The sequence below is a fragment of the Heteronotia binoei genome, chromosome 17, assembly GCF_032191835.1.
Source record: "Heteronotia binoei isolate CCM8104 ecotype False Entrance Well chromosome 17, APGP_CSIRO_Hbin_v1, whole genome shotgun sequence".
In the NCBI taxonomy this organism is placed as follows: Eukaryota; Metazoa; Chordata; class Lepidosauria; order Squamata; family Gekkonidae; genus Heteronotia; species Heteronotia binoei.
In genome coordinates, this window is record NC_083239.1 from 38,173,059 (window position 1) to 38,199,734 (window position 26,676).

The following is a 26,676-nucleotide window of genomic DNA, read 5'->3' on the forward strand; positions in this document are numbered from 1 at the left end:
AGATAGAGTTGCCAGGTTTGTGTTGGAAAATACCGGGAGACTCTGGAAGTGGAGCTGGCAGAGAAGGGGCCTCAGACAAATACAATGCCACAGAGGCCACCCTTCCAAGCAGCCATTTTCTCCAGGGGAGCTGATCTCTTCCGGCTGGAGATGGCAACCCTTGCCACTCAGGGGTAGAGCATCTGCTCTGCATGCAGAAAGTTCCAAGTTCAATCACCAGCCTCTCCAGTCAAAAAGGTTTCAGGTTATAACAGTGTTAATCCTTAGAATATTTTTCTGGGGATAAGCCCCACTGAGGAACAGAAGGTACCATGCAGGGCTTTTTTTTTAGGGTGGTGGAGCAGGAACACACAGGAATGCAGTTCCAGCTGGCTTGGTGCTGGAGGTGTGGCCTAATATGCAAATGAGTTCCTGATGGGCTTTTTCTACAAAAAAAGGCATGGTAGCATGGTATGTGGCCTGATCTCACCATATCTTGGGAAATAAGCCAGGTTGGAAGGGAGACCACCAAGAAAGACTCTGCGGAGGAAAGCAATGGCCAACCACTTCTGCTTAATCACTGGCCGTGAAAACCCTATGAGGCTGCCGTAAGTCGGCTGGGAATTGATGCCACTTTACAGAGAGAAGTCTCATTGAACAGGGATTCTGAGTAGACCTGCTTTGAAAAGCTTGCTAAGCGATGGAAGACTTTTCCCCGAGCCAAGCAGCATGCACACTCTGATAAACCAGTAAGACAAGGCACTTTCATGTGCATTAGATTTCATGGTGGAAATACTATTCTTAAATAAAGGGCTACCACTGTGTGTGTGTGTATGTGGGTTTCTTGAGACCTTTCTAGCTGCAGTGTTATTCCATGATTATGTTGCAGAGAATCAGGGCTTTTTTTTTTTTTTAGCAGGAATGCAGTTCCAGCTGGCTTGGCATCAGGGGGTGTGGCCTGATATGCAAATGAGTTCCTGCTGGGCTTTTGCTGCAAAAAATCCGTGTGAAACAATGGAGATATCAGGGGTGTTGCCTGTAAGACCGAACTGTTCAGACAGGCTTTTCTGGTTGACTGAAAATGGGCTGCCACCGGACATCCTGCAGAAGCTGGCGATCATAGTCAGAACCCACTACCGCCAGACTGGATTGAGACAGCGCAAATAGTTTTAAACTGATAAGTGTATTATGGTTTTATATGTTTTATGGAATTGATTGTTTTTATGATATTGTAAGCCGCCCTGAGTCCGCTTGCGGAGAGGGCGGGATATAAATGTAAAGTAATAAATAAATAATAAATAAATAATATGCAAATGAGTTCCTGCTGTCAAAATCCAGTTGGAAAGTGCACTGAACGTGCATTGTTTAGTGCGTGTGACTGCAGTCTAAGGGTACATTCACACTAAACTAAATGTGTTTTGCAAGTGGATTTTCGCTATTCTTATACAGTAAAAATCCAGTTAAAAACGCACTATTTAGTGTAGCATGTCGGCATGTGAAACGCACCTAACACTCACCCTCCTTTTGGACCTTGCTGCTGGATCCCAGCATGGCACGAGCAGAATTCTGTGCATTTATGTATTTGACTTCTTTCCGTTACTTACCGTCGTCCCCCTTTCTCCCAGGATTCGGAACTCAAGGCGGATTGCACCTAGGTGGTTCCCTGCCAAACAGCTTTGCGAGTGTCTTTTGCTATCCCCAAGCGTCCCAAATAACCGTCCCCCATCCACCCGGTGTCAAATCCACAGTGAGTTCCACCCCTGCAGACCTGAGAAGTTTACGCCTAGGACAGACTCCCGAACTCTGGGAGGTGAGTGGTGGGGAGAACCCATTCTGAAAAGAGGGAGCACTCAGCTATTGCACCGATTTTATGCCCGCTCCGCATTTATTTTCACTTACCACAGTCAGACTCTTCTGTTATTAGAGGATCATCCTGTCTCTATCTCTCCCCCGCCCTACATCTTCCCCGCTCGAGCTTTTAGCCCCATGCCTGCCCTAATTCTCCGCTTCCCACCCCCCAAACCCCCGGTCCGGTGGTAAACCCGTTTCTCAATCGCGCCAAGCGTAGAGTAGGGATTCAATAAGATCGTCTATGAGCAAGAATCAGCGGAGGTATAGAAAAGGCAGTTGTGTATTTGAAGGACTGCCGAAGCAAAAGAGGGACGATACAGGTATTGGGAGGGGGGGGGGATTGCAACAGTTTGCAATCTACAATATTTGGAAAAGATTTACAGAAGCCTGTGCGCCAGAAAGAGATTTTGCAAACAAAATTTTTGTTACGGGTATTTGAAGGCTGCGGGAACAAAAGAGGGGGCCCCCTGGTATTTGGGGGGGCTCCAATAGTATGCAATCGGCAAGACTTGGTGAAGCCTGTGAGCTGGGATTTTGCAAGCAAAAAAATTGCAAGATTTTTCAATCGCAGGTATTGGGGGGATTGCGAGATTTTGCAATCTTTGCCCCTTTTCTAGTTCCACAGTTGCCCTCAAGGCTGTTTATTCCTAACGCTCCCCAATGCTTTCAAGAGAAGTTTCTGTGCTCCGTGGGCTTTTGTTTGTTTTAACTCCGGCCTCACCGAGCAAGACACACCCATCGCGCTGGTCCACATGGGCACGCCTTCTTGCGGGCACGGGACTGAGAACAAGCTCGCGCAGGAGCTTGCTCGTAACGTGCCATACTCGTCTTGCAGGTAAAGGTGCGCAGAAGACGCCTTTCCTCCCTGGGCACGCTCCAGCAGTTTAGCAAATTTATCCCACCCCGGCCGAATCCCCCTAGACAAGCTTCTCTGTAACCCCTTTCCATCCAGGATCGTCTTGTATGTGCGGTTGCAGACAGTATCCAACGCTCAGGCCCTCGCCCCGACGCCCTTCGAGCAACCCTGCGTGATTCAGGGATGCATATTTTTTTTCTCGGCTCCCGCCTTGTTCCAAATCCATGCTTCCAATTCCCAGTTTGTTAGGTCCTTTGCAAACTGCAACTGGAAAGGGAAATTAAAGTTTAGGAAGAGGCCGGTTGGAGGAGACAGCGATCTTGTAGGTTTGCAGGGAATAGGGGAGTGGCCGCTGAACTAAACACGAGAAGCCGAATATTACGATTTGACCGTTATGAAAAATGGAGCTGTTAACATGAAATGTTGTGCTTTCAGCATGCTTGGTATATTTTTTTATTGGTTTTCTGTGTCGGACCCGTTTTATCTTTAATAAGCGTCTTGTTTGGAAAGGTTGAGGTTTAATTAAATTGAAATTTTAATCCGTTTAATATTCTTCTTCCTTAGGTAATGCACAACTAGCGTCCAATTGCTGATTTTGGCCTGTTCAGTGGATTTCACATGCTACAAATAATCTATCTGCACTCTTTCTCAGTTTTCATGTGGGTTGGTTGATGGATGGTAGGTAACCTTTTGTTTCTCAGTTATAAACTAGCTTGGTTTAAAATGTTAATTTGATTTTATGTTCGCCACCTTGGGAGAGACCCTGATTGGGTGGTGGTATTAAAATATTTTAGATAAGTAAAATAAAATAATTAGCTAACTCCCCATTTTCTTCTCTAGTGGCAAAATAGAGCAGGTTTCCAAGTACACTCTAGCAGAGTTCGCAGTAAATTTTCTGACAGAGCGATTCACACAAAAAAAATATGCAATCTGGAATAAATGTGTAAAGTGGCATTGGACTTTTGTTTTATTTTGGCTTTTAAAATGATGGCTGAAAAGAACAGAAAAACATATGAAATGGTTGCAGTCACAATCAGCCAGAAACCTTAATCCCATTCTTAGGGTTACCATATTTTGAAAAGCAAATAAGAGAACATACTTCCCAATTGACTACTTCAAACATGGGATCATTATGACAAATCTCTCTTTAAATATGCCTACTTAGGGGCTTTTTTCCAGCAGGAATGCAGTTCCATCTGGCTTTGCACCAAGGAGTGTGGCCTAATATGCACATGAGTTCCTGCGGGGCTTTTTCTACAGAAAAAGGTCTGTGAAACAATGGTGGTGTAAGGGGGTGTAGCCTGATATGCAAATGAGTTCCTGCCCCTACCATTTAAACTGGGATAATTGCTACTAACTAGGACTATTCCTAATCTCCAAACCCAAAAGCCATCATTTTTTTTTAAGAGCCACAAAAAAGAGGACAAGTCCTTTGAAAAGGGGACACATCTGGTGGTAATGGTAACCCTACCTCTTATCAAACAGGTGGTAAAAATAAAAACACACATTTGGGGTGTGGCTCAGTGGGTCCTTGTGCATTTTAGGGTTCAAATGACAAATATAGGTGTTTTTAGTCACCACGTTGCAGCGCTGAGGAACAGTTTTTAGCTTTGTAACTGCAACTTGTCCTTCCAAGCCAGTTAGTGACTAGTGTTTTTGCACATGTGTATAGACTCAGATCCAAACAGAAAATTCTTGCTTTTGTGATGGCTGTCTGAGGACATTGGAAATTCGGCAGGACAAAAAACCCACATGGGCTGCATGACCAGAGTTCTTTTTTTAAAAAAAATTATGTGCCTGGGTTTGCATTAAAGGATCTTATGGATTGCAGAGAGACACACTTTCTTCTAATAACATGTCAGTGTGTACTTGTGTTTGGCATAGGAATTAGACCAGGGATCCCCACTCCTCAACGTTTTGGAGCCTGCAGGCACCTTTGGAATTCTGATGCAGCATGGTGGGTGCAGCTACAAAATGGCTGCTGTGGGAGGCAGAGTCAACCACAAAAGAGCTGCAGCTGCTTAACTTGAGCCATACAGTGAAGATTCTTCTGCGGTGGAGATAGCTGTTGCCAAAACCATATTTAAAAAAAATCTGCATAGCCAATCAGAAGCCTTGTTGAGGGGAAAGGCACATATGGCCCCACCCACTTTCTAAAAATCCTTGCCGGGCTCCAGAAAAGGCAGCCCCCTGAATTAGATGTTTTGTGTTGTGTATGTGGTGAACCCACTATATCGAGTCAAACATGCAGTTCGGGGGCCTAATCAGGGCCTCGGAGGGCTCCTATCAGGCCCTTGAGCAACTGGCTGTCATCTTCTTCCTTCACCCTCTCTCTTGCTTCCTTCTGCATAACAGCTTGCTTTGCAAGGCTTGCTCAATTGCACAGGAGCTACAGAGCAAAACCTCTATTTTCTCCATTGGCTGAGGCTCTTCCCTTAGGGAGGAAGGGGGGGAGGAATAGCTTGCTTTGCCAGGCTCTCTCAATTGCACAGTAGAGCTACTGAGCGAAACATCTCTTCCTCTGTTGGCTGAGGCTCCCCCCCCCAGTCCCTTGGGAAAGGAAGGAAAGAGCCAGAGCTACCTTTGCCTAGTTCCCTGCATCCCATGGGAGAAATACAAAGAAAGCATCCTTAAGACCAATGAATGCTAACATTTTCAGCATGTTTTAAGTTTTTTAAAAAATATATATTTCTGTTTGTCTGTGTTCTTTATAAAATTTATATCTCTGCTACCTAATCTTAAATAGGCACACACATGGCCCGGCCTGACATGGCCTGCCCCAACCCGACATGGCCCGACCCAACAAGGTCTCATTTATGTCACATTTGGCCCTCATAACAAATGAGTTTGCACCCCTGCACTATATTATATTTTGTAAAGGGATTAAAATAAATGATTGGACTTTTTAAAAAAATGTGATGTATGTTGGGCTTAAGTTGGCTGGATTGCGACGGATCCAAATGGGTTTGGGTATCACTCACCTTAGCCGAATCAAACACTACCTTGCTGTACCGAATCTGTGAAACCGCTTTATGTCAGGTGTTTTTTCTGCAAAGGTTTGGTATTACTGGCACACCGCTGTGTGTGCCGAGGACCAACTAGGAGGGACGAATCAAACCAGACCACCTTCCGAGGTTAGCCTCAAGGCATCTTTTGTATTGGTTGCAGGTCTAATACATTCCCTTGCATCAAAACTTCTTTGGAAAACCAGCACACCAGGCAGAGGCATTTCTATTCTCTTCGTTCTGTTTGACTACATTGAAGGGAGAGGTGTATTTCCCGCTACCACCAGGGGACATTTCGTAGAAAAAGAGGTGCCAGAGCTCATTAGTGCCACTCATTTGCATAACTCATTTGCACATGCCACATACCCCTGACATCACCAGAAGGTGCACTAAATTATATCAGCTCAGCAACTGCCTTAAAATGCTTCTTGAATTATAATTGTCATAATAAAACCTGACTCCCATCATTCTTTGAACATTACTTTCTCCTATGTGGCCACAGTGGCATGATGAAGATTTCCATCTGTCTGCTTGATATGTTTTAGTTATTTTCCCATTTTTTGTGGAGGGAAATATTAGAAAGTTTGTCAAATCTTAAAGAGTTCAGCAAAATTCTCACAGGGGGTTTGAACAATGGAACTCAGAAGCAAGTATTTCGGGGCAGGGGGGGAAGGGCTGAGAAAGAAAGAGCACAATAAAATGTAGAGGTTCCTGAGCTCCGTTCCTGTGAGCTCATGCCCAAAATGTGGCCTACCACACACACACCCTATACCTGGAAGCATTCAAGTCACCTGCATTCTGAAGTGGTACAACCGCATGAATTCTGTGGTGGTGATGGAAAGTGCCCTCAAATTGCAGCCAATTTATGGTGACCCTGTAGGGTTTCCAAGGTGACCCTGTAGGGTTTCCAAGGTGAGAGATGGTCAGAGGGAGTTCGCCACTGCTTGCCTCTGTCTTGCAACCTTAGACGTCTTTGGTGGCATCTCAACTCAAGGAAATGGATAAGGTCTTCCAAATGGTCTTAACGCTCATTTGCAAAAAAAAAAAAAAAAGGCATCTGGATTTTGCTTTGCGACTGGATTAACTTGATTTTCCAGCAGTAATGCTAGATCCCATTAGCAAGTGTCGGCTGAACTCTGTCAAAAGATGGGGGGAAGGGGGGGCATGGGAAAAAGTTGTATAGAAGGGCCGCCAGCTGCAGGTGAGGTAGCTTGTTGATGTGGTAACTGGAAGTTACGTGTGGCCCAGATAGTACTGTGTGCAGTTAAGTGCTCCATGATTGGCTACTGCAGTAGTGCTAGAATATGGGCTAGGCAGTCTGCAACTGCATGCGTGCATAATTAGAATTTGAGCTAGTGCAGTATTAGAACACGGGCTAGCCAATCAGCAGCACATACATGCAATATTAGAATATGAACTAGCCAGTCAGCAACTGCGTTCATGAGTTATTAAAACATGGGCTAGCCAGTCAGCATCTACATATAGGCATTTATTATATGAGCTAGTGTGGTTTTAGAATAAGAGCTAGCCAGTCAGCATCTGCATTCAGGCATCATTAGAATATGGGCTAGCCAGTCAGTAACTACATATGTCCATTATTAGAATATGAGCTAGCCGGTCAGCAACTTCGAACATGAGTTATTAGAATATGGGTTAGTGCAGTATTAGAATATGGGCTAGCCAGTCAGCAGCTACATACATGCATTATTAGAATATGAGCTAGCCTGTCAGCAACTGTATAGATGTATTCCCAGAATATGGGCAAGTGCAGTATTAGAATATGGGCAAGCCAATCAGCGACTGCAGACTTGTATTATTAGAATATGGCCAAGTCAGAATAGAATATGGCCTAGCAACTATATGCATGCAGTATTAGGATATGGACTAGCCAGTCAGCTACTGCATACATTCATGGTGTTGGTTGAGCCAGGCCTTGCCTTCACCCTGCTCCCTACAACAATTTGTAATACGTTTTGGCTTTTCTCCCTCCCTGTGCTACTTTGCAGTGGGTGGTTCTCATAAGAATAACCCAAGTTGGCAATGCCAGGTAAAAGACCCTGCCTTGTATTAAATACGATGGCTAAGAAAAAGCAGACGACCCCTGCATGAGTGTTCTGTCACTTTCTGTTTTCTCCTTCTCTGTGCAGTTCCTTGATTATTGCTGTCTGTGTCAAGAATTGCATTGAAAACCCCATCATGGCCGAAAAGTACCCAGCCCATGGCAGCTCCATCAATGAAAAGCCAGTCCTGATATCACCCTGTTCGTCATCCAGTGAACCTTTGCTATCAGGATCGTCGGAGCTCCAGCCCTACTCCCGCAGCCGCATGTTGTCTCCGACCAACCAGTCCTCCGTTGTGGTGCCAGTGCGGCTGGACGTTCTCCTCTTCCTGCTCAACAGTGCTGCCAGAGGAGCACAGCATGCTCTGCCCCTTGAGTCCGTCCACGGCGGGCAAGGGCCTCCTTCCGCTTGCCAGCATGGCTCAGCTGCTCAGTGTGTGCCAAACTGCTGTGGCTGCTCCTCTGCTTGCCATGGCGTCCACCAGCCCAGCGGAACCCATCAGTATGGAGGAGATCATGGCAGATCTGTAGGGGTCCCAGAGAGCCACGATAACAGGCATGGCAGGGATGGTAGTAGTTATCGAAGAGACGGGAAGAGTTGGCCTAGCGCTAACTCAGCAGGGGGTTGGAAGAGGCCCCAGTCCTCAGTGGGCTGGCAGGAGAAGCCACAAGGGGAAGGAAGAGGGCGTGATAACGGGGATAACTGGCGAGGCAAACGGCAGGGTTTCGGCAGGGCCTGGGGTGACCGGAGAAACGGCACAGGCGATTCAGCCTCCTGGAGGTTAGGCTCCCAAGACCGGAGAAAAGAAGGCTCTCCTTTCCGCTCCAACTACAGCAACAATAAAAGGTCGCAAGAGGGGTGTTTTCGGCCACCATGGGATGCCCCTGATGCCAAAAAGTCTATGGATAATGCCAAGGTGGGCTGGCCGAAAGGTCAGGGAACAAAAGAATCAGCCAGTTTCCTGGACAAGCCTGCAGATGATGGTGGAGCAAACCCAGCTCAGGAGAATGGAGAAGACTGGGAAACGGATTACGAGAGAGAACAGGAGAGCTCTGCCAGGCCAGGGGCTGTTTCTGGCTCTTCTCATTCTGATGCGCCAGCTGAGCTTCCCAAAGAAGACGATTGGGCTTCTACTGCCGATCATCCCAAACCAAGCGTGTCGGTCTCTCCTCTCCCAGAGTTGGCTTTCAAGGCCCAGGCCAACGCTGCTGCAGGCAAGCCACTGGTCGCGGATCAGAGCAAAAACGGCGGGTTCGTCACCTACCTCAAGAACCTTTACTCCGATCTGCCGAAGAAGTCCAGCTCCGAAGGCTCCTCAGATCTGGTCATCGACACGGATGTGGAGTCGTCCAAGCTGGATGAGGAGGAGCAGTCCCCAGAGAATGAAGCTGGGGGGGAACCGAAATCTTGGGAGTAGGGGGAAGCCAGGAGGTCAGCGCTATGTGCAGACACACACGTTGCAGTTTCTGGGGGTTGATACTTGAGAGCGCCGGGGTCTCGGGGAATGGGCATCGTTCATTCCCAGTGGCTGATTTGAAAAGAGTTTTCAGTCCTTATCAGCCATGCAAAGAGGGTTATCAGGACTCAGCAGGTGATGGTGTCGAGGTGTTGTGTAGTGTTTCCTTTTCAGACGTTCAGAATTAGAATTTGCTGCGGTGCCATTTTGAGCAGTGTTCTTGTTGCTATGGTAAGGTCTGCTGCAGTTCTTTGTTCAGTATAGCCAAATGTTTCTATAGAAGCAAATACATTTTAGCTTGTGCTTTTTATTTGTTAGTTTTGGAGAGTGGGAAAAATACCCCTGCATATGTCTTGTAGTAGGGCTGGACTATTTTGTCAGCCTTAAGTCTCTGTTGGTTTGGAGTTCAGGTTATGTAATCTTTTCAAGTATGTTAAAAGGTTATGTGTGCGCATTTGGAAGTCTTCAATCAACCCCCCCCCCCCCCCTTCCTCTCCTTGGGCTTAATCTTTTGTTTCCTTTGAGCCATATGGGTCAAACAGATGTAGAAAGTTGTGTTGCTAAATATATGGTTTTTTCATTTATTGTTTACTGCAATAAAGAGGAAGTTGGCGTCACTTTTGAACAAAGTGTGTGTGGCTGTTTTATCCAAGATTATCTGCCTGGAATTCCTTCTTGTTGCTGCTGCTTTTTTTTTTTTATGGAATAGTAAGGTCAACACGTTTCAGAGATTAAATTTTGCTTCTTTTGAACAATCAAATGTTTGTTTACATCAGCAAATGTTAGAGCTGACCTGCTGGATCTGAACCATAGACCACCCTTGAATCCTGTTTCAAACACCCACCAGCTACTGCTGGAAGGCCTACAAATGGCGGTCGGAGCACTCCCTGTAATCGGCTCCCGCATTTGTATTGAGAGGTACCAGGGCTTTTTCTGTAGCAGAACTCTTGAATATTAGGCCACGTCCCCTGATGTAGCCAGTCCTCCAAGAATTTACAGGGCTCTTAGTACAGGGCCTACTGTAAGCTCCAGGAGGATTGGCTACATCAGGGGTGTGTGGCCTAATATGCAAAGGAGTTCCTGCTACAAAAAAAAAGCCCCGAGAGATACACTGCCACTGAATATGGGGGTTCCATTTAGGCATCATGGTGAGTAGCTGTTGAGAGACCTTTTTTCGCCATCAGGTCACAGGTGAATTAATGGCAACTCCAGAGGCTTTTCAAGGCAAGAGACAGAGGTGGTGGCTTGTGGCTGCCTCCCTCTGCTTGGCAACCCTGGACTTCCATGTTGGGTCTCCCAAGTAGTAACCAGGCCCAACCCCATTTCACTTCTGAGAACTGACAATATCGAGCTATTTCAGGCTTCTCAGGGCAGGGCTAGTCAGACTTACCCTCCATGAATTTTTGGAATCCCTTTTTAAAGCCGCCTGTGCTAGGGACAGTCTCTTCCGCTGGTAGCAGTGAGTTCCACAAGCCATATGCCGTATGAAGAAGTGCTTTGGAGACATCGAGTTGGAAGGGGCTTTGAGGGTCATCTAGTCCAGCCCCCAGCACAGTGCAGAAATACCCCACGCCTTCTGCTCGAAGCCCACACAGCAAAAAAACCCCAACAACAACAAAACACACCTCTAGGATTCCTGGCAAAACTGGCCTGGAGAAAATTGCTGCCCAACCCCAAAGTGGCGATCATTTCCCTGAGCGTGTAAGAAAGGGCCAAGAGAACTGAGCCCTGATGTAACCCTTCCTGCCCTCCCTCTCATGATCTGCCTAAGCTTACCGAATCAGCATTGCTGTCAGATGGCCACCTAGCCTTTGCTTAGCAACCTCAAAAAGCAGAGCCCACCATCTCCCGAGGAAGCCTGTTCCATAGAGGAACTGCTCTGTCAGAAAGGCCTTCCAATGTTTCCCTGAAAACCTGGTTTACGTTCTTTGCCACCTCATGAAGCTACAGCCAGTTTCCTTCATTCCATGCCCCTGTGTAGAAAGAGGCAATTTGTACAAGCAGCCCATTTGAAAAACAAAGGTTTAAATTATGAGCCATACACATCGCCTGAACAGGCAGTAGGTACAAACGACAGTGTATGTGGGATTAGGAGAGAAAACTCAGCAATTTTTAAAAGCTCAAAAATCTGACAATTTCAAAAGCCTATGTACGTAACCACATTTTCACAAAATTATCTTCAATCTTATCAGCTGCTGCTGCAAAGACAGCAGCCTTATCTTGGATTTGTTGGGATCAAAGAAACAAGGGGAGAGGCTGGCCTGCGACTCTGAGCTCCTTGGAAGGTGGGTGGATTAAAGCGCAGTAAATAAAGTGGCAGCCCAAGGGCATGATGGGAAATTCTCTAAATCTGCATGGCCTGTGACAGTTTTAAAGTGGAGGACGGGAGGGATTGTGAACTTAATTTATGTTCGATTCCAGGGCTGATGTGGTGGTGTCACAGCACTAGGGAAATGGATGTTTGCAGGGTAGCCTGGAATCAGTCACTCTCCATCGATCCTACATTGCATGGTTGTTGCGCGGGTGAAGTTGCCTTATACTGAATCAGATCCTTGGGCCATCAAAGTCAGTATCTTGTAGGGATGGCCAAACTGCAACTCGGGAGCCACATGTGGCTTTCACACACATTGTGTGGCTCGCAAAGCCCCCACTGCCCCATTGCCCAGCTTGGATAAGGCATTTCTCTCTTTAAATCACTTTTCTAAGCCAAGCCAGCCGGCAGCTTGGATAATGCATTTAAAGTTAAAGCTGCTTTCTTTCCTCCCCTCCTTCCTTCATCATGGCTCTCAAATGTCTGACGTTGTTGTGGCTCTCAAAAATCTGATGTTTATTCTGTGTGGCTGTTATGTTAAACAAGTTTGGTCACCCCTGGTATATTGTCTACTCAGACTGTTTGCACCTTTCCAGGATCTCAGGTAAAGTCACCTGGTCCCTTCAGTTGGAGATTCCAGATGTTGAACCTGGGCCCTTCTGCATACCAAGAAAATGCTCTTATTACAGAGTCACAGCCCCTCCCTAAATAAATTTGTGGAATACTGTGCACAGTTCTGGTCACTACACTTCAAAAAAGATATTATAGAACTGGAAAGGTGCAGAAAAGGGTAACTAAAATTATTAAGGGGGTAGAACATCATCCTTCTGAAGAAAGGTTAAAGTGCTTGGGGCTCTAGCTTGGAGAAATGACTATTGAGGGGTGACATGATAGAAGTTTACAAAATTATGCATGGGATAGAAAAGGCAGAGAAAAGAACAAAGCCATGTTGGATCAGGCCAATGGCCCATCCAGTCCAACACTCTGTCACACAGTGGCCAAATTTTTAAAATATATATATATATATATATATATATATATATATATATATATATATATATATATATATATATACACACACACACACACACACACACTGTGGCTAATAGCCACTGATGGACCTCTGCTCCATATTTTTATCTAAACCCCTCTTGAAGGTGGCCATGCTTGTGGCCATCACCACCTCCTGTGGCAGTGAATTTCACGTTAATCACCCTTTGGGTGAAGAAGTACTTCCTTTTATCCGTTTTAACCTGTCTGCTCAGCAATTTCATCGAATGCCCACGAGTTCTTGTATTGTGAGAAAGGGAGAAAAGTACCTCTTTCTCTACTTTCTCAATCCCATGCATTTTTCTTCCTGTCTCACAGTACAAAAACGCATGAGTACTCAATGAAGTTAATGAGCAGTAGGCTTAGAACAGATAAAAGGAAAGACTTCCTCACTCAAAGAGTAATGAAAGCGTGGAATTCACTGCCACAGGATGTGGCGGTGGGCTAGAGGCATACACAGTTTCAAGAGAATTGGATGAAGATATGGAGCAGAGGTCCATCAGTGGCTATTAGCCACAAGGTATAAATGAAGCACTCTGTCTGGGGCAGTGATGCTCTGTATTATTGGTGTTTGGGGGCAGGAACAGTGGGAGGACATCTGGAGTTCTGGCCGCACTGGTGGACCTTCTGATGGCACATGGGTGACACAATGTTGGACAGGATGGATCACTGGCCTGATTCAACACAGCTTCTCATATTCTTAAATAAACTAAAGGGGGCTAGAACCATGCACCCTGAATTCCTTGGCATAAGGTGGGATATAAATTAGATGGGATGGATGGTATTGGATGCCAAATTCATGCACACACATTTGAAGTTGTGCTAAACCACTAAGGGTTGAGCCCGTCTATGTGCTGATGAAGTCTGATCCACTGACGCCCTCTTGTGGCTGCATGCAAGAACACGATCCTTTGGCTGCTCCAGTTTTTAAAAAGTTGGTGGGCTTTTTTCAGAGGCTTTCAGCACCTCCACTCTGCACTCATGAATGCACTTTTTAACTGGCCCCCCTGTTATGTGCTGATGGGTTTGGGTGGGAGGAAAAACAGCTGGAACAAGATGCAGTGGTTTGAAGCTACAGACATGAAGAAACACTTAATGCAAAGGTAGCCATTGAACACACGACTTAGGGACATTTCCTCAGATCCCTTTGCAGGAGATCTTAGGTGAAGACGTGTCCAGGTTTGTCAGTTTTCAAAATGACCCCTTATCAGTAGTTAGAAGCAAAAGTTGCATTCTGAAGAAGATGACTGTAGATTTATACCCCGTCCACCTCTCTGAATCAGAGTCTCAGAGCGGCTTACAATCTGCTTTATCTCCTTCCTCCACAACAGACACCCTGTGAGGTGGGGCTGAGAGAGGTCTCACAGAAGTTGCCCTTTCAAGGACAACTCCTACAAGAGCTAAGGCCGTTCCAGCAGGTGCATGTGGAGGAATGGGGATCAAACTTGGTTCTCCAAGATAAGAATCCACACACTTAACCATTACATCAAACCGGCTCTCTATCAACAGATTTGCTGATTGAATACCCACAAGCCAGTTCTAGCTGCAATCCTAAACGCGCTTATTAGAAATTAAATGCCATCAAACTCTATGAGAAGAAGTCCTGAATAAATGCGTTCAGGATTTCACTCAGGTCTGTTACTGGTGTGTCTAATCTGCCTGTTCGCAAACTCTTTGGGGCAGTTATTTGGTGTTTACTTGTGTGTTCTGGGAAAACCTTTGTACCCTATTGGTACAATACTAATAGGTATTAAGTATCCTGCCTATTCCTCCAATGGCCTCTAGGTGGCACAGATGAGCAATTGAACTGGAGATGCTGTGGACTGAACCTGTACTTTCGTGCTTGCTTTGTGGGTGCTCTAACTACTGGAGCCATCCCATTTTTATCCTACAACTAGGCCTTATTTTGGGCAGGAGTTTACAGGAGCGAAGCTCCAAAACTTCTAAATTTTATTGTGCTCTTTTTCTTACCATCCACCCCTACCCAAATACTTGCTTCTGGCTCCATTTTCAACCCCCCTGTGAGAATTTTGCTGAAATCTAAGATTTGACAAACTTCTCCCCCCACCCAACAACAGACACCCTGTGAGGTAGGCGGGACTGAGAGAGCTCTTACAGCAGCTGCCCTTTCAAGGACAACTCCTATTAAAGCTACGGCTGACCCAAGGCCATTCCAGCAGGTGCAAGTGGAGGAGTGGGGAATCAAACCCAGTTCTCCCAGATAAGAGTCCACAAACTTAACCACTACACCAAACTGGCTCTCAAATGAGTTGTGCTAATGAGCTCCGGCACTGCTTTTCTTATGAAATGACCCCTGCCTACAACTATGTTATGAGGTAGGCCTGGCTGAGAGTGAACATAATGACCTGAGCATGAATTTGAACTAGAGTCCAATGTTCTGATCTTTTTAACTGAACATGCAAGGAATTGGCCTTGTATGTAAAGCAGATATTCTTGGGTTGCCTTGTTTCTTTTGCATTCTGTGTGTATGTGTGTGTGCCCCTGTGTTTGGAAGTCGTGGTGACCTCTGGCGACCCCTACTGGGGAATGGAGGACATTCAGAGAAGCGGCTTGATACAGCCTGCCTCTGCCTCCCAACCCTGGTATTCTCCGGAGGTCTCCCATCCAAATACTTGCCAGGGTCAGTCCTGCTTAGGTTCTGAGATCTGATGAGATTGGGCTTGCCTGGGCTGTCCGGGTCATGACACAAAACAGGTATTCTGATGCTGAGCCATGGCATGAACTGTCTTAGGCTGAGTCCCGACCCTTGGTCTATCAGATTCAGGTTTGCTCATTCAAACCTGCAGCAGCGCTTGATGTGACTTCTCCCCCTCTCCATTCTGCCTGATCTTGTGGATTGAATTTGGGACTTCCTGCATGCAAAGCAGATGCTCTGCTGCTGAGCCACGGCCCTTTAAAGAAGAAGATGCCTTCTACTAAGATCCTGGGTCTACCAAGATCAGCCTTGCCCTGCTCTGAGAAGCAACGGCTCTCCAGAGCCTCAAGTCAAGGTCTTTCCCACCCCCTACTACCTGAGCTTTCTCAGTGGAGATGCTGGGGATTGAACCTGGGACCTTCTGCTTGCCAAGCAGATGCTCTAAGCCTGAGCCATAGCCCTTTAAAGAAGTCACAGTCTTCATCTATCCAGGTAAGTGTGCGACACGCAGCGGCTCTCTAGGGTCTTGAAGATCTTTTCCATCACATGAATCTTTCATTGAAATCTGCCTCTGTTCCTGAGGACTGGAAGGTAGCAAATGTCACCCCCATCTTTAAAAAGGGTTCCAGAGGAGATCCGGGAAATTACAGGCCAGTCAGTCTGACTTCAATACCGGGAAAGTTGGTAGAAACCATTATCAAGGACAGAATGAGTAGGCACATTGATGAACACAGGTTATTGAGGAAGACTCAGCATGGGTTCTGTAAGGGAAGATCTTGCCTCACTAACCTGTTACATTTCTTTGAGGGGGTAAACAAACTTGTGGACAAAGGAGACCCGATAGATGTTGTTTACCTTGACTTCCAGAAAGCTTTTGATAAAGTTCCTCATCAAAGGCTCCTTAGAAAGCTTGAGAGTCATGGAGTAAAAGGACAGGTCCTCTTGTGGATCAAAAACTGGCTGAGTAATAGGAAGCAGAGAGTGAGTATAAATGGGCAGTCTTCGCAGTGGAGGACGGTAAGCAGTGGGGTGCCGCAGGGCTCGGTACTGGGTCCCATGCTCTTTAACTTGTTCATAAATGATTTAGAGTTGGGAGTGAGCAGTGAAGTGGCCAAATTTGCGGATGACACTAAATTGTTCAGGGTGGTGAGAACCAGAGAGGATTGTGAGGAACTCCAAAGGGATCTGTTGAGGCTGGGTGAGTGGGCGTCAATGTGGCAGATGCGGTTCAATGTGGCCAAGTGCAAAGTAATGCACATTGGGACCAAGAATCCCAGCTACAAATACAAGTTGATGGGGTGTGAACTGGCAGAGACTGACCAAGAGAGAGATCTTGGGGTCGTGGTAGATAATTCACTGAAAATGTCAAGGCAGTGTGCGTTTGCAATAAAAAAGGCCAACGCCATGCTGGGAATTATTAGGAAGGGAATTGAAAACAAATCAGCCAGTATCATAATGCCCCTGTATAAATCGATGGTGCGGTCTAATTTGGAGTACTGTGTGCAGTTCTGGTCGCCGCACCTCAAAAAGGATATTATAGCATTGGAGAAAGTTCAGAAAAGGGCAACTAGAATGATTAAAGGGCTGGAACACCTTCCTTATGAAGAAAGGTTGAAACGCTTAGGGCTCTTTAGCTTGGAGAAACGTCGACTGAGGGGTGACATGATAGAGGTTTACAAGATAATGCATGGGATGGAGAAAGTAGAGAAAGAAGTACTTTTCTCCCTTTCTCACAATACGAGAACTCGTGGGCATTCGATGAAATTGCTGAGCAGACAGGTTAAAACGGATAAAAGGAAGTACTTCTTCACCCAAAGGGTGATTAACATGTGGAATTCACTGCCACAGGAGGTGGTGGCGGCCACAAGCATGGCCACCTTCAAGAGGGGGTTAGATAAAAATATGGAGCAGAGGTCCATCAGTGGCTATTAGCCACAGTGTGTATGTGTGTGTGTGTATATATATATATATATATATATATATATATATATTGGCCGCTGTGTGACACAGAATGTTGGACTGGATGGGCCATTGGCCTGATCTAACATGGCTTCTCTTATGTTCTTATGTTCTTATGAATAAAAAGGAGGAGAAGAGTTGGTTTTTATACCGCACTTTCTCATTATCCGAAGGTCTCTCAGAGTGGCTTACAATCACCTTCCCTTCCTCTCCCCACAACAGACACCCTGCTGTGAGGTAGGTGGGGCTGAGAGAGCTCTGAGAGGACTGTGACTGACCCAAGGTCACCCAGCTGGTTGCACATGGAGGAGGAGGAGGAGGAGGAGTGAATCAAACCCAGCTCTCCAGATTAGAGTCCTGAAACTGGAGGCGCCGGGGATTTAGCCTGGGACCCTCTGAATGCTGCTACTGATGCTCTACCACTGAGCCACAGCCTCTCCCACCGCTCCACTTTGTCAGCCTATGATAAACCCTTGGTGACATCACCCCATGGGTCGGTAATGACTTGGTGCTTGCACAGGGGTCTACCGTTACCTTTTTACTTAAGCACAAAGAACGGACAACAATGCAGCTGGATTGCTTTAATTCCGTTTCTTTATGCTATCCGAGAGAGTACGGTGCTTTTGGAGTGGGGGTCATCCCTTCTATTCCCAGTGCCTACCCAGAGGCCCAAACCCAGCTTCGCCGTTGGGCAGTCAGCACATTTCATTCACAATACTGGAGGCCGTTTGCTGTCGGTGCAAATTTTGCCTTCTGGAACCATCAGCCGCAGTGCCTCCCCCGCTCTGTCACTCTCCTGTGGCTCTCAGCAAGGGACGGAGAAGTTCAGGCAGAGTCAGCAAAACATCCGGGGGGGGGGGGCTTTGGAAAAGGGCAGGGGTCAGCTCAGCCAAGAGGAGAGACGGGCAGGGAAAGAGACTCCGGGATACACAGGTAAGTGGAGAATTGATGGATAGGTACTTTGGGGATGGGCAGCCAGGGGCAGGAGGATAAGGAATGGGCCACGAGTCTCCAAACAACATGCATCATGATCCACTAACCAAAGGTCAGAGCTTTGCAGTCCCGATGAAGGTTCCTGGCTCTCCCACCAAACCCCCCTCTCCTGCCCGCTGATGGCCAGGTGCCAGCTGAACCTTTGGCACGGAGCCCGTGGCTCACACAGCCTTGATGGACCAACTCCGTTGGGTATCAGCCTAGCCCAGGATGGCTTGGGGCAGGGGGGAGGGTGGCGACTTTCCTTATGCTTCGCTTTGTCCACATTTCTTCCTATTGCCTTTTCCTGTTCTATGTAAGCTGTGTTGTGTTCCCGTTGAGCCGAAAAGTGGGATAAAGGATGCATTAACTACCAGTGCTGTTAGAGTTTCGGACTAGGATCTCAAAACTGCAGGCTGGAATCCCTGCTATGGTGGTGGCTCTCTGGCTGATGGGTGGGCCAGTCCCTCTCCCCCTAAACTGCTTTACGGGGTCCTTTGGGTAAAATGCAGGAGAAGAGAGTGCTATTTGTAGCTAGTTTTTAGCTGGCTTTTTAACTATTACTCTAAGCTGCCACAAGGAAAGGCAGAGGATAAGGGTACGACAGTTGCATACAGAGTACTTCAATTTAAAAAGACTGGAACTTGCAGTGGTCAATTAGAAATGACGAAAGATACAAAGTATAAATCCGGTAATCACTACAATTGGGAAATAGAGTATACTTTTAAGGAATCTAAAAAAAATACTTGGGTACAACAAACCAATATTTCATATCCTCTGTCTCAATCAAACCAACTCTGTTGACTAATTGTGAGTGTGAAAAAAGAAAGGTGTGTTAGTATATGTTGAAAATTAGAGGTCAAGCATGTTGGAATACGTGGAATTATGGGAACAGATGTTATTAGAGGAGATGTAATTCAGCAAAGAGTCCAGTAGCCCCTTTAAGGCTAACAAATTTTATTGTAGCATAAGCTTTTGAGAAACACAGTTCTCTTCGTCAGATGAGGAGACCTGTGTTCCTCAAAAGCTTATGCTACAATAAAATTTATTAGCCTTAAAGGGGCTACCGGACTCCTTACTATTTTGCAGCAACAGACTAACATGGCTAACTCCTTGTAGTAAATCAATCAGCCAATTTGGGTACCCCCGAGGTAAAAAGTGGGGAATAACTGATAACCCCCCATGGTACACCGGTGGGCAACTGTTGTGGTTCTCCAAGCTGTCCTTGGACCATGTGTCCAAAGAATTGACCCTAGTTTCTCCTGCCTCCCCTCTGAAATCCTGGATGGTGTGCCCGGAGAGAGTAACCGTCACCCTTGTTTCTAAGCCCCATGCTTCTGCCAGCAGCTGTTTCCTCAGAAGTAAACCGAGATGTACAGCTTCATGGGTGGGGGGCTGTTCTGTGCCTCCGTGGGGAACGTCCTCCTGGTGATTTCGACGGTCACCGACTACTGGATGCAGTACCGGCTGGCAGGGACCTTCTCCCACCAGGGACTCTGGAGATACTGTGTGTCTGGGAAATGCTACATGCAGGTGGAGAGCATCGGTAAGAGGCTGCTCGGAATGGGAGCTCCGGGGGGAGGTGTGTTTACGCACAGGCCTGCGTTCAAATTCTGTAGCTCATTGGGATGGGTAGCTGGGCCCTTGAGCCTGCCTGGGAGTTACAGGTTCTCTGCTTGCAATCTCAAAAGTAAAGGGTAGGGTAGGGTAACTTAATCAGAAGGGAATGAACTCTCTGCACGTTGTTAGAGGAACCTGTTACCCTCGATAAAGTGCTTGAGGACTCTGCTGAGCCATATGGTATTGGCAGGGAGGTAGTGAGCTCCCTCTCACTGGCAGTCTTTAAGCAGCGGCTGAACAAGCACTTTTCAGGGATGGTCTCTAGGCCAGGGGTGGCCAAACTTGTTTAAAGAAGGAAGGTTGATGGGAGGGAGAGGTGGAAAGAAAGCAACTTTAACTTTAAATACCTTCTCCAAGTTAGCCAATGGGGTGGCGGGGGGTTTGAGAGCCACACAATATATGTGAAAGAGCCACATGTGGCTCCTGAGCCACAGTTTGGCCACTCCTGCTCTAAGGTGATCCTGCATTGAGCAGGGAGGTTGGGCTAGATGGCCTGCATGGCCCCTTCCAACTCTGAGATTCTAAGATTCTGTGGCAGGTTTCTGTTATCATTAGCCCTGACCTGGCTAGCCTGGTATCGTCAGATCATGGAAGCAAAGCAGGATCAGCTCTGGCTAGTATTTGGATGGGCGACCTCCAAGGAATACCAGGGTCGTGACGTAGAGGCAAGCCACGGCAAACCACCTCTGAAATATCTCACCTAGAAAAAACGAGTCTAGGTCGCCACCCAGTGGTGCGTAACACTAAAAGAGCTAGAATGTCTAGCAGTCAGACAATCTTAGAATCTCCTGGCTATACTACACACACTGCCATAAGATAATTAATTATTATTAGCCAGTTTGCATTATTATTATTATTATTTAGCTCAGCCACACTTGGTGGGGATCAAGGGGAAAAAACAAACCCATAATCAGGCTCCGCAGACCAGGAATAAACTTGCTACTTAGGGAGTGACCACGGACAGGGATCGAGCATGACTTCCGCCTTGTCTGTCAGCGGGTGGCTGCCATTTGTTCCTCAAGTAAAAAAAAAAAGTCACCTTGTTTGCAAAGAGCGCTGTAATGAGTGCAAAACCAGCCAACCACCAGCCGCAGGGGCGACACTGAATGGGAAAGGGCCGATACAACCTATTCCTGTCCATCTCAATCAACATTTTGCTCAAAAACAGTGATGTTACATAAAAAGTTCTCCTAGCTTGGTATTGCCTATATGTCAACTGCTCTCAGTCTTATTTCCCGTAGCCTATTGGAACACCACCCGAGCCTTCATGATCCTCTCTGCCCTCTCTTGCTTTGCGGGCATCATCACGGGCATCCTCTCCTTTGCCCAGTTCTCCACCTTTCAGCGCTTCAACAGATCGTTTGCTGCTGGCATCTTGTTTTTCGCTTCCAGTAAGTCCCCCTTTTCTATCATTCATGGTCCCTATTCAAAGCTTGGCACTTTGGGCACTACTTCCTACAGAAGCCTGCATAGGGCTGGGCAGGCAGTAATCGACTGGGGAGAGTGAGAGGCTAATACCAGGCTTATTCGCTTCCCTTCTTGCAGACCCACGTGGTGTAATGGTTAGAGTGTTGGGTTAGGTTCTGAGAGACCCAGGTTCAAGCCTCCATTTTGCCATGGAAGTTTGGGGAGCCAGTTTGGTGTAGTGGTTAAGTGTGCCGATTCTTATTTGGGAGAAACCAGGTTTGATTCTCCACTCCTCCACTTGCAGCTGCCAGAATGGCCTTGGGTCAGCTATAGTTCTGGCAGAGCTGTCCTTGAAAGGGCAGCTTCTGGGAGAGCTCTCTCAGCCCCACCCACTTCACAAGGTGCCTGGAGACCAAGTTCTATGAAGAAAGGTTGAAGGAGCTGGGCATGTTTAACCTGGAGAGAAGGCGGCTGAGAGGTGACATGATCACCATCTTCAAGTATTTGAAGGGCTGTCATATAAAGGATGGTGTGAGATTGTTTTTGGTGGCCCCAGAAGGTAGGACCAGAACCAATGGGTTGAAATTAAATCAAAAGAGTTTCCAGTTCAACATTAGAAAGAACTTCCTGACCATTAGAGAGGTTCCTCAGTGGAACAGGCTTCCTTGGGAGGTGGTGGGCTCTCCTTCCTTGGAGGTTTTTAAACAGAGGCTAGATGGTCATCTGACAGCAATGAAGATCCTGTGAATTTAGGGGGAGATATTTGTGAGTTTCCTGCATTGTGCAGGCGGTTGGACTGGATGACCCTGGAGGTCCCATCCAACTCTATGATTCTGTGTTGTGGGGAAGGAAGGTAAAGGAGATTGTAGGCTGCTCTAAGACTCTGAGATTCAAAGTGAAGAGTGGGGTATAAATCCAATATCATCTTCTCCTCCTCCTCCTCCTCCTTCTTGCCAAGTAACTTTGAGCCACTAGTGCCCTTTCTACCTAGCCTACCTCACAGGGTTGCTGTGTGGATAAAATAGAGGAAAGGAGAATAACATCAGCTGCTTTGGATCCCCACTTGGGGGGTGGGAGTGTGGAAAAATCATACAAATATACAAGTCCAGGAGTGTTCTGTTTGCTGCATAATGAGGAGGGCTGATATCCATGCATCACACTGACCGTCCTTCCTCTTCCCTCTCTTCCTCAGCACTGTTTGTCCTCCTGGCGATGGGGATTTACACAGGAGTCACCGTCAACTTCCTGGGCAAGCGCTTTGGCGAGTGGCGCTTCTCCTGGTCCTACATCTTGGGCTGGGTCGCCCTACTGATGACTTTCTTTGCAGGTATCTCTCAGCTTCCTTTCCCTCAGCGTAGCCCAAAGAAAGGTTGTTGGCAGCAGCTCTTTTCTGTGGCTTGGATCCAAGTAGAACATGCCCATATCTCTAGTCAAACTCCTATTGCCCACAAGAAGGATATTGACAAGCTGGAATGGGTCCATAGGAGGGCGATGATGATGGTGAGGGGTTTGGAGACCAAGTCCTATGAGGAAAGCTTGAAGGAGCTGGGCATATTTAGCCTAGAGAGAAGGCAGCTGAGAGGTGATATGATCACCATCTTGAAGGGCTGTCATATAGAGGATGGTGTGGTATTGTTTTCTGTGGCCCCAGAAGGTAGGACCACGACCAATGGGTTGAAATTATATCAAAAGAGTTTCTGGCTCAACATTAGGTTGAAAATTAAATCAAAACATTAGGAAGAACTTCCTGGCAGTTAGAGTGGTTCCTTAGTGGAGGTGGCTTCCTCCAGTTAGAGTGGTTCCTCAGGCTTCCTCAGGAGGTGGTGGGCTCTCCTTCCTTGGATGTTTTTAAACAGAGGCTAGATGGCCATCTGACAGCAATGAAGATCCTGTGAATTTAGGGGGAGGTATTTGTGAATCTCCTGCATTGTGCAGGGGGTTGGATTAGATGACCCTGGAGGTCGCTTCCAACTTGAGAATTCTATGATTCAATATGTAAACCCAAGTAGGGTCTCTGGCTCCAGGTTGGGAAGCTCGTGGAGATTTGGGGGATGGAGCCTGGGGAGGACAGGGACCTTTGTTGGGTACCGTGCTATAGAGTCCACCATCCAAAGCATCCATTTTTTTCCTCAAGAGAACTGATCTTTGTAGTCTGGAGGTGAGCTGTAACACCAAGGGATCCCCAGGCCCCACCTGGAGATTGGCATCCCTAAAAGAAAGACCCTTCTGTACTACTGAGATAGGCACTAAAACAGAACTTCCCCATTTCCTGAGTTGCCAGGGTATCAACAGGAGATCTTCCACCCTTGCCCCTCATTCTGCAGAGAATATTTATCTAAAAAAAAAAATCACTGTTGGGTGATGGTGTAATGTCAGGGTCCCAAAGCTTTTTGAGAACACACAGCGTGGTGGGCACAGCCACAAAATGGCTGCTATACAAGGGGGAGCCAGCCATAAAGTGGCTGTCCCAGTTTGTCGTAAGTTCCACACTGAAAATTCTTATGCTGTGGTAGCAGCTGCTGTCAAAGCAACATCCTTAAAAAATCTGCACAGCCAGCCAAATTACCAGTGCCCAATCAGAAGACTTGAGGGTGAGGCCAAGCCCCACCTGTTCCTGCCCATTTTCTGAAAATACTTGGTGGGCACCAGAGAAAGATGTTGGTGGGGGCATGGCACCCCTTTGCACCATGTTGGCAACGCATAATGTCACTTCTGTGGAAAATCCGGAAGTAATGGCAGTCCTTTCTGGGAGTGGCTGGAAACTAGGATTTTACTATAGAGTTTCCAATGATTCCTAGCAAGGCATGATGTCACTTCCAGATTTTCCTCAGAAGTGAGGTCACAATGTAACTGACAGCAACCCCCCCCCCCTCAATGTCCCCATTTCCTCTGGTCTCCCACTGGTTGCTAGGTCACACGTAGCCTCTGACCAGGTGTCTCCATAGGGTTAACAACTTCAAGACATAGCCTAGAGTAGGGGTGGCCAATGGTAGCTCTCCAGATTTTTTTTTTTTGCCTACAACTCCCATCAGACCCAGCCATTGGCTATGCTGGCTGGGGCTGATGGGAGTTGTAGGCAAAAACATCTGGAGAGCTACCACTGGCCACCCCTGGCCTAGAGTTCTTCTGGAATCACAACGAATCTTTGGGGGTTGGACTAGATGACCATGAAGATCCCTTCTAATTCTATTATTCCAGACTACAGAAATCACCCTGAAAGAAATGGCAGCTCCAGAAGGTGGTCTCTTTGGTATCACAATCTCACAGAGCTCCCTCCCCTTGACAAGCATCACCATCCCCATACTGTTCCCAAATCTTCAGAAATTTCCCAAGCTCGAGCTGGAAACTCTAGTCTGACTCATATATTTTCCTCCATGAATAGAAAAGCAGCTCAGGGAAGGACTGATTTTGATCACCAAAAAGCACTCAGAGGAAGGGGGTCAGTCACTTTCCTAGAACTTCTGGGGGGAAGGGACCATGGTGGAACATCTGCTTGGCATGCGGAAGGTCCCAGGTTCAATTCCTGGCACCTCCAGTTAAAAAGCACCTGGCAGCAGGTGAGGTGAAAGTCCTCTTCCTGAGACCTTGGAGAGCAGCTGCCAGTGTGAGAAGACAATACTGACGCTGATGGATCAAGGGTCTGATTCAATATAAGGGAGCTTCATGCGTTCATCGAAATGTTCTGCTTTCTGCCCTAAAAGGGCCTTTGCATGCTGTCATTAGTGCTGAAGACAGAGCTGAAGACCTGCTGGCTTCTTTGTTTTTCAGAAGATGAACAACCACTTGCCTCTTTCCTCTCATAAACTTTGGTGTCCACCACGGGTTTTTTGGTAGCCTGAACTCCTTTGCATATTAGACGACACACCCCTGATGTAGCCAATCCTCCAAGAGCTTATAGGGCTCTTGATACGGGACCTACTGTAAGCTCTACGAGGATTGGCTACATCATGGGGGTGCAGCCTAATATACAAAGGAGTTCCTGCTACAAAAAAATCCCTGGTGTTCACAGAGGCAGTGCCTAGTTTTCTAGCCAATTTTCCCGTGATTCTCACTTGTGTTGCCAAACCTCCAGGTGGCACCTGGAGACCTTCTTCTATCACAATGAATCTCCAGATGACTGAAATCAGTTCCTCTGGAGAAAATGGGTGCTTTGGAGGGTGGATTGTATGGTGTTGTATGTACCCTGTTGAGATTCCTCCCCTCCCCATCCCCAAACCCTGCCCTTGCCAGGCTCTGACCCCCAAATCTCCAGAATTCAGGGCTTTTTTTGTAGCAGAAACTCCTTTGCATATTAGGCCACACACCCCTGATGTAGCCAATCCTCCTAGAGCTTAAAGTAGGCTTTGTACTAAGAGCCCTGTAAGCTCTTGGAGGATTGGCTACATCAGGGGGGTGCAGCCTAATATGCAAAGGAGTTCCTGTTACAAAAAAAAGCCCTGCTCCAGATATTTCCCAACCCAGAGCTGGCAACCTCACCCACTCAAGATTTTTGTGACAAGGGCTTCATCTGTCACACTACGCTTGCAAAAACCTTTTCCTCTTCTCCGTTTTTGGGGGATGAACCTCCAGTGACGTGAAGCATTTTGGTGAATTCAAAAGCTGGCTTCCTTTTTTGTAACTTGGTAGTTTCTCTAATAATCTGGCCTTAATGCTGCTCTGCTGTCCCTCCACCCTCCATGGACCAATATGACAGTTTTGTTGTGGTTGCTGGGGAAACGATACCTCCCACAGAGAGCTCAACTCCTCTGCAGAACTACACTTCCCAGCATCCTCCTGCGTGATGCCCAGACAATTTAACCCATTGGGGCCAAGTTCATTTTTTAAAAGTACAGTTGTCTTGTTATTAATGCTTGTAAAGACGGCTCCTGCAAGAACCCTTATGGCACTGAATTTTCCCCTTCCCCATCTCCTTTTTCTTGCAGGTATCTTCTACATGTGTGCCTACAGGATGCACGAATGCCAGCGGCTGGCAGGGACCCGCTAAAGTGGCAGCCGCCCCTCTGACTCGGCGATGCTTCTGTGCCCACCGAAGGGGGATGGGGGTGGGCGGGGCCTCTGATGAAAATGCTCCCTTAATAAATGCTGGCTTGGCACAACCGTTATGGATTAACAACCCCCCTCTCTACCTGTTTCTGGTCTTACTTGGAGGTGTAGAGTGTGACCACGATGCCCTGAGTTCAGATCTCACTCAGCCATCCACTCCTGTACAGTCAAATGGGATGGGCAGAGGCTGTCTGTAAACCAGAATTCCTCTCAAGGGATTAGGAAAGAAAAATTTTGTAGGGAAGCCAAACATTCCCCCTCCCTCATCTAGAATTAGCTAACTGCAACCAGTCCAGTAGAGACCAACACGATTTGGAGAGTTTAGTTAGAGATGAGCTGTAATTGCAGGGAGGGGGGAATTCCCAGGTAAGCATCCCTATTAGAGAACAAGATTTTCAGGGTATAAACTTTCAAGAGTTAAAGGCATTTGAAGAAGGGAGATTTGACTCTT

The 26,676-nt window shown here is 47.0% G+C and overlaps 1 protein-coding gene across 3 annotated transcripts; it reads left to right on the forward strand.

The window, feature by feature from the left end:
• Positions 1-17,981: 17,981 nt before the first annotated feature.
• Positions 17,982-26,288, forward strand: LOC132586161 (lens fiber membrane intrinsic protein-like). 3 transcript variants are annotated; one of them, XM_060258131.1, is made up of 5 exons: positions 17,982-18,116; positions 19,503-19,701; positions 21,002-21,166; positions 22,375-22,509; positions 26,105-26,288. In XM_060258131.1, exons 2-5 carry the CDS (start codon positions 19,527-19,529, stop codon positions 26,164-26,166), a joined length of 537 nt encoding a protein of 178 aa, XP_060114114.1. In that variant the 5' UTR covers positions 17,982-18,116; positions 19,503-19,526; the 3' UTR covers positions 26,167-26,288. The 3 variants fall into 3 exon arrangements, with proteins under 3 accessions (XP_060114114.1, XP_060114117.1, XP_060114115.1); XM_060258134.1 differs by having other exon boundaries at positions 21,017-21,166; XM_060258132.1 differs by having other exon boundaries at positions 18,060-18,120.
• The last annotated feature ends 388 nt before the right edge of the window (positions 26,289-26,676 follow it).